The sequence below is a fragment of the Sturnus vulgaris genome, chromosome 10 (genome assembly GCF_052056855.1).
Source record: "Sturnus vulgaris isolate bStuVul1 chromosome 10, bStuVul1.hap1, whole genome shotgun sequence".
NCBI classification, from domain to species: domain Eukaryota; kingdom Metazoa; phylum Chordata; class Aves; order Passeriformes; family Sturnidae; genus Sturnus; species Sturnus vulgaris.
This window is the reverse complement of record NC_142252.1, coordinates 13692240-13704286: the sequence shown is the minus strand read 5'-3', so window position 1 is coordinate 13704286 and position 12047 is coordinate 13692240. Positions and strand designations below refer to the sequence as shown.

The window sequence follows — 12047 nt, the reverse complement described above, 5'->3', positions numbered from 1 at the left end:
GGGATTCATAATTTGACATTTCAGTGATATGAAGCACTTTTTTTTTTATTTGTCCCATTTGGAAGTAAATGCACTTGATAATATTGAAAACCCTGAAAAAACCATCAAAAGACAAGCTTTCATTTCAACATTTAAAATTTCAAGCCTGTAACTTAATACATATTTTGCATTCACTAAATGATTTAATATTAACTATTCTGAGATGATGGTACATCCAAAAAGTTACAGAAGAAATTACTTTTTTTAGAGTAGTCGTCTTTTCCCTAAACCAACGAAATTGCCTCAAGCCATTGCAGCATGCAGATAGTGTAATCAAAAGTACCTAAGTTTTATTCCAGGCCATGTGCTTGCTTAACATAGGCAGGATTGATAAGGCTCCTGTGTTTTACCATGGGCTTCTCATGGCTGTGCTCTGCTTTCAGAGTCAAATTTCCAGACCTTTCCATCTTAAGTCTGAATTCCTTCATGAAAGCATCAATGTACATGGTGCAGCCCTCTCCAGAACTAATCTTCTGTGCATGACCCAAGACAAAACCATAGTCTTGTAATCCTGGAACCACAGCAAGTGAAAGGAACTGAAAGATGTTATTAAACACATGCTTGGCCTACATAGGATTTTTTTTTCTATGTATTGGGTTTTTTAAAGTTTGGAAATCCTTTACTAACTTAATGTTCTCTAGAAGTTCATTTAGAGAATAAGACAGGCCAAACTGTTTTCTTCTATGTTTGAGTCTTCTGTGGACTCTAGCCCAAATTTCGCTTTTAGTTGCCTTATGGAAGTGTGAAAGTTAAATGTAATCCATAACAGACTTCAGAATTTGTAGTTAACATTTTATGCCTGTAGTCACTAAAAATACTACACCTGTTAAAAATGTTTGCAGCTTTTTATTTTCCTCATAAGCATAGCAGCAGTAGCTGGAAATTGTACATTTAAGGCGATGTGATAAGATTATCTGAAACCAGCTAAAATACAATGTGGATTGCTTCTGAAGAGGTGTTTGAGTTAATGCTGTGTTGAAGAAATCAGTTAAAGTTTTTATTTCTTTCTTTTAGTGTCATCTGCCGGAGTCTAGCAAATAGCAGCTATGGAATAAAGAAAAAATCACTGCTTCAAAACCTGCATCTTGTTTCCCGAAGTATACATCATCCCTACTATCCAAGTTCAAAGTTCCAGAGACCTCCATTAAGGATATCCATTCAGCAATTCTCTTCTCTGAATCGTCTTCCCCTTCACAAAACAAAACTTTTAAATGCAAAACATGGATACCAGTCCCACAGGAACTTTTGGCTGGCCAGATTAGCCTCCAGGCTTCTCAAAGTTCGCTATCTCATCTTAGGATCTGCAGTAGGAGGTGGCTACACAGCTAAGAAGGTATTTATCTCTGGAAGCTACTTTATGCATTTTGTCTTTGTTATTACATACTTCAAAACAGAAGTTCTTGTTATAGCCACAAAAATACAAGATGACATTGCTTGGTTAACTGATGGTAATAAAGATGAGTGAATATGGAAAACATTGTTTAGAAAACTACTATAGATCTTAAAAGATCAAAGTAATACTCATATCTAAAAATGGTGGGCTACTATGTTTCATGTGTAGGTAGTAGTTGCTCATGCACTTCTCTGTGTACATTTCTTTTTCTGTTTCTACCATGATTTTTTTCCTTTCTCTGTTAGACATATGATCAGTGGAAGGACATGATGCCCGATCTCGACGAATATAAGTGGATTATTCCTGACTTCATTTGGGAGCTTGATGAGCTTGTTGACTTCGGTACCACAAAGCCCTGATATTACTCTGTCTAAAGACTGGCATGTGTAAAGCTTAAACACAGGAGCGTTGGTCCTCAGGGCCTCACTCCAGGAGTAACTTTTCAGATGTAATTTGAGTGGACTTTTGTTTTTGGAGTTTGATGTGTGTTTCACCAAGGCATTTGTATCAGTATGTTTGTAAGAAGAAATTAAGTTCTGTTTAGCATGGATATTCCCTAATGCATCCTTTCATAAAGCCATATATTCCATTAGTGAAAGGAGAGTTGCAGTGTGATCAGGGGAACACACACAGGTTTTGGTAGTATTATACAGAAAGTTCTTTCTTCCTGTATGAATGACTTGCAGTTGAAAATGTAAATAGATCAGTAAAAAATATGTGTGAGTAAAAGACCAGTTGAAAATGTAGAATAGCGAACCTGCCTATCTACAGAATTATCTTGAAGACATAGAAGAAAAGAAAACGAAAAATAGACTTGCTTTCCTGAGCCTTCAGGTTTCAGTAGAGACTTTTGTATGTTTTTAGATGAAAGACAGAAATCTGAAAATCAAGAACTGAGTGATATTTTATAGGCAGGGTAGAAACATGGTGTTCTTTTTTTAAAAAAAAAATAATCTCTGTGCAGATTTTACTGCATAAAATTGTAGAATGGTTTGGATTGGGAGGGATCTTGTAGATATTTAGTTCCAACCTCCATGCCATGTGTGAGTATTGCATAGATAAATGCAGAGATTGAAAACTGATACAAGTTTTTCTTGTTCTTACTGCAAGTGGACACTGCATTTTAATAGTACTTTACAGCTAATGATTTTCGCTTTTAAAGATCACAAAATTGGCTTGTTTATGAAATTGAAAACTAAGCTTTTCTTCAAAAAATTCAAGATGTGAGTGTAGTTACGGTTTCACATAATTTTAAAACATCCTCTACTAAGTATGTGAAGGAATAATGTGTGAAATGAGGTAAAATGCAGCAATATGTTTTTGGCAGTTATAAAGTACCTGAGGCAGCCAACTTATCAGGAAGTTCAAAGTCTAAAAAAGCAAGTGGTTTTTCAGATCTGATAGTCTTTCCCAACCATAGTGGGGGGAGGTGCATGTGGAAAGAAACATCTTCCTACTTCGTAAAAAAAAATTTTAAAAGCCATATCCTGAAACAGTTGCTAGGTTTATAGCCTAAGTCATTTTTGTTCACAAAAATAATAGAAAAAAGCCTGACCCACTAACTGTTGTACTGTTTTCTAGAAAAACTTCTCAAAGCCCTCCCTGATGGAGATGACCTTGCCAAACTTCTGCCTGACTTTGACAAGATTGGAGAGAGCCTAGCTTCACTGAAAGGATTTCTTTCTCCTGGTGAGAACAAATTTTCAACTAAGTTTTAATTTGAAAAGCTGAACCTATTTCGTGATGAGGGTATAGGTGTGTCCTTAGACACTAAAACAAAGCTGATCCTGTTTGTGTTTGCATTGAATATCTCTTCTGAAAGTGTTGTGAACACAAGTAAGTTTAATGTGTTTTTTAAAGTGACAATTCTAGTAGCAAGTGCAGAGAACTAAAATGTGAAATTGAATAGAGAACTAGAATTGTTGTGCAACTCCAAACTAACAGCTTGAAAGCTTAGTTCTTCAGTGAGTCAGAGAAGCTGGATGTGTCCAGCTAGAACTTGGCGAGAGTGTCACTGGACAGTAGCAATATCACAGCTGTGACCGGAGAAAGGAATTGGATCATTAAGAACGAAGGCTCTTAATGTTGCAAGCGTGTGACATAGAGGATTTGTAACAAAGATATTCTTCTGGATTGAATAATGTCTTCCATCTGGTCATGGACCCAGGAAAACTTGCTTGGAGATTTAGGTTAGGTGGGGCAGTGTTTCAAAGGAGCTGGTAAGAGTTTTAAATCCTTCAGAAAAGGTACAGGGGTGGTTTGTCTATTCAGTGTATCCAGGCAGTAGCAGGCTTAATGGTTTTTAAGTTTTGGCAGACTTAAATGAGACATTTCTTCCACTGGGCTTTTTAAAACTGAGAATAATCAGATTTGTTCATAATATCTGACTTGTTAATTACACAGCTCAAAACTTCGTTCATTGTTATAATAAACTGCAAGATTATTTGTATTATATACCTTAGTAATTGTCAAACCACATATATTTGTATTCATGAAAGATACTATCTGTGAGGGGTGATGTTGTTCTAAGTGTGTTTGAGAATATTTTCATAATCAGTGTGCATAAGAAGTGCATTTTTGTTTCTTTAAAATACTGTCAATGGCAGAACTAATTTACTGATCTTACAAACACAGCAAGAATCTAAGTAGGGGTCAAGTTCAGCCGAGTGACAAGTAGATTACAATCTCCTATGTATTTTGGCTGTTTAAAATTTTAGCAATTTAAAATTGTGTTGTTATTGACTGATAGTGATACATCGCCTATTACTTGTTTTCATACTCACACTGGCATAATGGCCATTTATGATTGTGTGGTCCACCAAATGAAACCAAGATCCCTCATCTTTATTCTGCATTTTGTTTTGTGTTTATAATTTTTATTTCCCCTCTTCTGCTGATTTTTCACAGGTTACAATTTGGTTAGTGAAGTCATAGGAGCTTCTGATCTACTTCTGTTGTTAGGTGTGTAAAAGCCCTTTTTCCTGCCCTTAACCTGCCTTTTTACAGCAAACTGTTAAAGCACTACTATGCTAAGAGAAGTGACTATCAGTACAAATACAGCTATTTACAACAACTTAATATGGATATACAAATACTTTCCACCTATTTTAAAAATACTTCATAGAATTGCAGAATATGCTGAGTTGGAAGCGACCCATCAGGATCACTGAGTCCAACTCCTGGCCTTTTCAGGGATATCCTAAAAATCCCACCATGTGCCTGAGAGAGATATCCAAAAGCTTCTTGAGCTCTGCCAGGCTTGGTGCTGTGACCACTTCCCTGGGGAGCCTGTTCTAGTGCCCAGCCACCCTCTGGGTGAAGAGCCTTGCCCTGACCTAGGTCCTCCCCTGTGAGAATGAACAGAAGAATGGTTGATATCTCTGCCACAATCCTTAGCAGATGGTCTTTATTTCAGGCTTGTTCCAGAAGCTTCTTTTGAAAACCAGTCATTACAATAGGAAAGATTTTTTTTTTCTCATTACAGTAACATAAGTGGATTTTGTGTTATCCTTTTGTTTTTGTCAAAAATTAATTCTACAATAATTAATTTTTGAGAACTTTTAATAGTCTAAGTGAAACTGCCTGCTCCCTTGTGATATAACTACTCTGAGTGATAAACTAGATATAAAATTTTCAGATGAGTTTTAAACTTATTTTCTTCTTCAGTTTCTTTAAATGATTTTTTTTTATAGGAGCTTCAAAGATTATTGAATTACTAACTCATAGGGGTTGAAGCTTTAATTTTCTAGTAGGTATAGTTTGATAGTTTTCAGGTGCCTTTTGCATCTTATTATTAGTTTCTGTAATTGTGTCCTAGGTTCTCCAGGAGAAACAGCATTCCGGGCTACTGACCAGGGGTATGATAATGACAAACAGTTCAAGAAGGTAATTACTCAAAACCTGAGAATGTCTTTATAAATAAGTATTTATTGTTTGAAAGTGCATTAGTAGCCCATTGTAGAAGTTCATTTGAAGCAACTTGAAAATAATTTATTGTTGAAAATTATTTCAGTAGGCATTACTGCTTTTTGTATATAAAAGTAGTGCAGTGACAATAAACTTTTTGGTGTAAGGAAATACAAAGCCGACATGAAAACGTTTAGTAATTTCATTATTAAGAAAACTGGTCTGTAATAAGAATGTGATTTTAGGTATTGTATGTGCATTTGCAATTTTTCAGGGCTTGGTCTCCATGGCACTTGAGTTTATAGCTTATTACTGAAGTTGGTTTAGGTGTTTATATTTTTTTTATGCATTTCTGCTTCCAACCTCATTTCTGCTGACATTTTCACAGTTGTAATTCTTGCTTAAGGATTTCCGCCTTAAAGAATTTCCATTTCTTAAAGTAGTCTGTTTTTTACTTTCTTTATCTAGATAAAGTATACATCATATTTTTGTTACTATTCTCTGAAAAATAATGTTACTGTATTTTGGTAACTTGAAGTTTTAGCACTTTTTTTCTTGAAGTCAAGAAGGTGACGTTTATTCATTTTATTTTCATCAACGTTTCTGTTAAATTCCTAAATTGTCATGTTGCTCATTCTTTAACGGCTTTTTATTTTTCCTATGTTTATTTTTTTAAATTGTTTTACAAAAATGGAAAGAAAACAATATACATCAGAGAATTTGTAAATTATCATATAGTTATTTTTGAACTGAAATTTTCTGAACTATAACTGGGGCTTTTCCATAAACAACTTTCTGTATATGCAGGCATGTATACATTTATTCTGCATTGATTCTGCATGGTAATATATAGTGAAACGTGTACAAAGCTCAGATCTTACAACCATTTTCCCCCCTGTAGAACAGTGATTGATTTTTACATGAGAATTAACCTAGCTTTTTATTTCCCCTTTGTCTGTAAACTGTCTATATTTTTCTGCAGAGTGATTACTTAGCACAGGTTTCACTGTGGAAAACATGTTTGTGAAGAAGTGGCCATCATAGTTTATTGTCTCTGATAATTGAAATAACTGACACTATTATTGAATTACCAGTAATATTATTAAAACTTTTTACGATCCTGTGGTTGTTTTGGATGCAATGATAATCTGCATTTTAACTTTGACTGTGGTATGGAAAACATCAGCACATTGAATCAATATGATTAAGAAAATTTTGTCTGGTCTAATAATTATATCTGATAAGAAACCTAATTTGCTAATTAATATGATCAGTTTGGTCAGAATATTTCAAAGTAGGTATATATAAATACCTAAGAGAGCATGATCAGCAAGTTTATTGCCAGGCAAAATTATTATTTTCAAGACAATGGATAAGATGGCCTTTTTGTATTCATTGTTTACCACTGCCAACCAATGCTAGTTTAAGAATTGTGGTTGTATGGGTTCATAAAGTGATTGTATGGGTGCTGTAGTATAATATTAAATGTGCCTGATGAGTTGCTTTTCTTTGTCTCGTTGTGAAGAGGTTAGTAACTGATAAATCTAGAGATTAATAACTGATAAATCTAGAAATTATTTGTTTAAAGGAATTTTTTGAAGAATTGTTATTGGATGTGGTCCTCAGACAGGTCTCAAAGCTTTGAGTAGAATGAGTGAGAAACGAGTTTGTGAGTTGTTTTGCCAAATAACTTTCAAGAGAGTGAAAGATGTCTTGAACACCAAATCAGCCTGTACTGTTTCTTGTCAGCTAATGTGCTTATCTCAATCTTTCATTTAATCCAAAAAGTACAATCTTTTTAAAAGAGAAGTGAATTAAAATTACTTGAGCGTTCAGATAGGTAGTTTAAATATGTGGCATTTAAATCTCTTTTTACCTGAATTAAAAAAGAAATTTTGTTCTGGGGAAAAGAAGAGCAAAGACAGTTATAAAAACTAAAATGCAGTAGAAGTATTGTATTGTAAGTGAGGAAGTAGTTGAGGCTTCTACTTGAAACAGTTGTGTAACTTTCTTAGGTTATCTTGCACTATTGTCTGTCTCCATGAAAAATTTCTTTAAGAAACAGTTTTCTCTTAAAGCAAACAAATTCCAAAGCTTAGTTTTTAACATGAAAGAAAATGTGTATTGGTTATATCTGTGGTGGAGTTGGATTGAAAACTGTGACTCAGGTCTTGATGTGGGGCTTAAAGTCCTTTGTCTGCTCTGGCTCTTTGGTAACCACCTCATGCCTTGAAGACCCTGCTGCCCCCTGGAGCAGTTGCAGTGTGTGATTGTCTCACTCAGCCTGCACACGCTCGCCTTCAGCTGGTGTGAGGAGCAGCACAATATCCCACAGCCCTTGACTACAGCTACTGCTGTAGTGAAAAAGAGATGAGTAAGGACTGTCACTTACTCAGATTTCTTTTTTCAACATTCTTTTTTGTTTCATTCTTCCTTGCAACTTAGGCAATGAAGTTTCCATAATTTTATCTGTTTTATTAAGAGTGCTATTATATTCCCAACTTAATTTCCAGTTTCAGGTTACAGATGCTCTGGATAAAATTCTTACATTTAGTCAAATTATTAAAAATTGATCTCTTTACCTATCTTATCATTTTCACTCCTTTGTATTCCATTTAGATTAAAGAGAGAGTCATACTCAGCTGCAGTACAGTATATTAACTTTAAATATAAGAAAATAGGGGGTGGGAGAAGTTTAAAGAATGCACAGTAACAATGTCAGGGTTTGTCCCAATATGTCAACTACTGTCGTCTTTTAATTCCTGTAATTCCTTACCCTCTACATTGTTTCTTTGACAATGAAAAGAATAATGTAATGATTGTAAAGAACTTAATTTTTGAAATGGCATTGATTGGTGTTGGTTTTTCTAGCAAAAATTCTTTAAAGGACAGATTGATTTTGGTGGAGGGAACATGCAATGATAGTGTCCAGTGTCAGAGAGATATAAATTTTTTTGTTTTGTCGCTTGCTTTATGCGAGCTGGGATGCTGTGCGTAGAGTTCTGTGCTATTTAAGGTTATTGATTTTTTAATATTAATTTGTTTTTTAGTCTAAAACAGTAAATTAAGAACTAAAATATAAAGGAAATAGTATTAATGAGATTGATTGATATATACAAAGAAGACCTTGCAGAGAAGCCTTTTAAATGACATAATTTTTATTTGAATATTTTATTAAATGGTGTGACTGTAGTTAAAAAGGATTATTTTCATACTTTGTGGAATAAGAGTCAAATGTACCAGATGTCTTTGAAAGGAATTGCTCATTAAATAATTTGATTTGGTGACTTCAAACTTCTGTTACATTTCCTATTTAAATGCTGAAAGGCATTCATGGCAGATTTTGTTCAGTGTTTTCCTTGTATTTTTAGACCCATAACATAATTTTTAAAGGGAATGTGTTGGGTCATACCAAGAGTTTCCTTGTCTCCAAAATGGCAAAATACTATTATTGTTCTTTCAATACTAAAGGTAGCCATGAGGCTTCCTCTCCTTGCTGCTGTGTAGTAATGAAATCCTTTGCCTAAGTTCCTGGCACAGTTCTAGTGCATTTGCTAGTTTGACATTAGAGGCATTTATTAAATCTGAAAGTGGTTCAGTAAAATGCAAATGAGAAGATTTTTCTATGCTTCAAATGATACAAATCACTGTTTAACAAACGTTTATATTTGGTCATGTGATTCTGTGTCTCTTTTTATCCATTCTCTTGTGTTTATCCTTATGTGTACATGCCTGTGTGTATTTCATGCAACAAATGTATACCTTGATGATGGATGTCTTGAATTCTTACACCAAACTTGTGTTTCAGAGCTTGTTTTGATTCCTGAAGTACATTTTTGAAACACTTCATTTCATTGAATGTTTTCTTAGAAGGTCTAATATTTTTTAAAGAGCTTTATTTAAATAGTCCATTTAGATTCTTCTCTGCTTTCTCTGAAATAAACAGTTCATAAACTTCCTGTAGATGCTAGCATAGTATTTCTTAACCAGTGTTGAAAGACAGCTCACCATTATAGGATTGTTTGGTGTGGAGGGAGAAGAGAACTAAGCTTTGTGAAAATGCTGAATGAGTAAAAGAATAAGCATCAAATTTTAGGGATTTTTTTAATGATCAGGAAGGGTTATATGACAGCATGAATTTAAACTGCAATGTGTTACAGAAGTGGAGAGAGAGCTTTTTATTTTTTATGCTCGAGAAACTATTTTTCTTCTGCTAGTTTGAGAAAGTTAAGTAGCAGACAAAAATCATCTTTTTATAAGCTGTATTTTGCTAGTAATAAAATCAAAGCAAAAAACCTTAAGGAAGTTTTACTGGCAAAACTGAACTGAACAATTTGATAATATTTTAAAGCTGAGATAGGTATGATAGAATTTTTAAAATATTTAGATGCTTAGTTACAGTTGAATATAATTGTAAAATGTAGCTGAATGTTGGTTGCTTTGTTCTACCTAGACTTGCAAAGTGCATGGATTTGCTGGCTCTATCCACTCCAGCTAGCAAGAGATCTTGCTAATGAAATTTCACTTTTGTTTGAACTGACCCGTTCGTACCTGTTTTTCATCTGTCTTTGTCATGCATTTTGGTTTAACTTTGTTCTCCTTACACCCCAAATTTTTCCTCTCCTTTTTATTATAAACTCACGGCAGGGCCTGCTTGGGGAGCTCATTCTGTTACAACAGCAAATCCAGCAGCACGAAGAGGAAGCGCGCAGAGCCGCTGGCTTCTCTTCCCAGCAGAAGCGAAAGGTGATGGCTTAAGGGACGATATGTTCTGCATTCACTCTAATCAAATACTTCAGCTCTCTGCATTTGAGCTAGAAAAATCTAACTAATTAAATCGTGGACGCAAATAATTGGCCGACTTCACTACAGATGTATAGTCCTGTTTCAGTTTAACCAAGTTGCATTTAAAGCATGATGTTAAAAGCAAAACAGGTACTTTGTGTCTGTTTGAAATTGTATTGTTTCTGCCTCTGTTATTTAAAGATCATACATTAAAAATGCATTTAAGGAAAATACATGAATTAATGACAAATCTGTTTCCTTTTGCTTGTTTATGGTAGCTCTGTCTTGTAAGTGTGTAGCTATTTGCAGGGAATGTATCTCTGGGAGCTTTACTCCCCTGCTTTATGCTCTTGCCAATCTGAAAACGACAAGCTCCTTGGTAATAATTTTGCACAGACAATTGCATACTGCTAATAATAACAGTATCTACATCAGTGGTAGTCCCTTGTCTGTTTTCCATCTTAAAGCGGATTTTTTACTGATTTTTTTGTGCTTGTTGAACATCTGCACTTCTCTTATTTAAGCTCTGATCACTTTATTAATTATTATATGGCTGATTGGAAGTTCCTCTTAAATTTTGGGATATTTTAGTTGTCTGATCTGTTGCAATCTGTAATTCTTGACCACATTGCTTTTTTGGCTGCTTTTGTGCCTCCTCAAAAGCTTTGTGATTAGTTGTACTTTTCAACGGCTTTGGAATTGAGCACTGAATCCAGAACTTGATCATCTGTACATCTGAAGAAAAATCCCACAGAAAGAGGAATGCACTAAATATGAATTCAACTTGTAGACATATTTGCATAGCTGTAATTGTCATGCTTTTTAGTCCATCAACAGAGGAAAATCTGTGTTCTCTGAAAGTATAGTAATGTTTTTTTTCAATGTTTTACTTGCTTCCCATATTGTTTTATATGGTTTAGAGTTACAAGCTCCCTTATTAGAATGTATACAGTTTATTGAGAGAGCTGGGAGTATGGAATAGTAGATTGAAGTAATAATAAAATGTATGAACTTGTAAAAATTGCTGGGAAAACAACACAATATTTGATACATAAAAAGTTATCAGCCTAATAAACACAACCAGGAAGAAAAATGAACTTGATGCTACATTTATTTCTAATTGAGATTCTACTTCGTTAGTACTTTGTTGCTAGTAATTCCACAATTCCCAAGCTGTGAAGAAACTGCAAGGGCTGTCTTTGTAAATGTTATCCTGCCCTCCATGGCAGGTACTCTGTGTTTTCAGAGGATTGCAGGTCTGCCTTCCTTTGCCTATAGGAAGTTTTCACTTCAGATTCAATGTGCTATTTGGCATACATGCCTTACTGCAAGGAATGAGTCATGTTTGTCCCACTAACCTTTGTTTTAATCAGTTTGAAAGAGATGGTAAACTATTTTCTTTAATACCTTGATATGAGGATATGGGTCAAAGAATCCAATAATTGATCCATATTCTCCTTTGGAAGAACAAATTGTGACTGTCATTTAAATAAGTCACTGCAGGCCCTTCTGACAGGGCATAAACTAACCTTTTTAATTTTTTAACTGAGTTGGCTTGCTTGCATGTCTGTAAGAAAACATGATTATTTTATTTTCTGTTCTTGAAAGCTTTTTTACCCAATTTACTTGTGTATTTTTCCATTTTAATTTATTTACTCAGCATGAAATCTACTGCAGTTGTAAATTGAATAACCATCTCACAATCAGGAAAAGATATTGAAAACGAAAATTTAATCCTCTTCTGTTGATTTTTTTTTTTTGGGCAGCCTGTTGATAAGTATTTAGGAGTCAAGTTGTTTAGTCTGGTAGAGCTGCACTGTGCATGGCTACTTGAATGCATTTTGTCTGGGCCTTGATATTTCCATTTAAATTATTGGAAATCATTGTAGTTCTGCATATAATTAATTTAAAATTATTTGTAGTC

At 34.4% G+C, this 12047-nt stretch overlaps 1 protein-coding gene across 4 annotated transcripts in view; it reads left to right on the top strand.

Moving 5' to 3' along the window:
* The window catches only part of OPA1 (OPA1 mitochondrial dynamin like GTPase), a 51065-nt gene that overhangs the window by 1972 nt on the left and 37046 nt on the right, over positions 1 to 12047 (top strand). The window contains exons 2-7 of one of the 4 annotated variants that reach the window (XM_014888838.2): positions 1054 to 1372; positions 1678 to 1774; positions 3014 to 3121; positions 4340 to 4393; positions 5250 to 5317; positions 9986 to 10084. In XM_014888838.2, the coding sequence (XP_014744324.1) occupies positions 1054 to 1372; positions 1678 to 1774; positions 3014 to 3121; positions 4340 to 4393; positions 5250 to 5317; positions 9986 to 10084 (745 nt within the window). The remainder of the gene's footprint in view (positions 1 to 1053; positions 1373 to 1677; positions 1775 to 3013; positions 3122 to 4339; positions 4394 to 5249; positions 5318 to 9985; positions 10085 to 12047) is intronic. The other 3 variants (XM_014888840.2, XM_014888841.2, XM_014888842.2) reach the window with 3 other exon arrangements.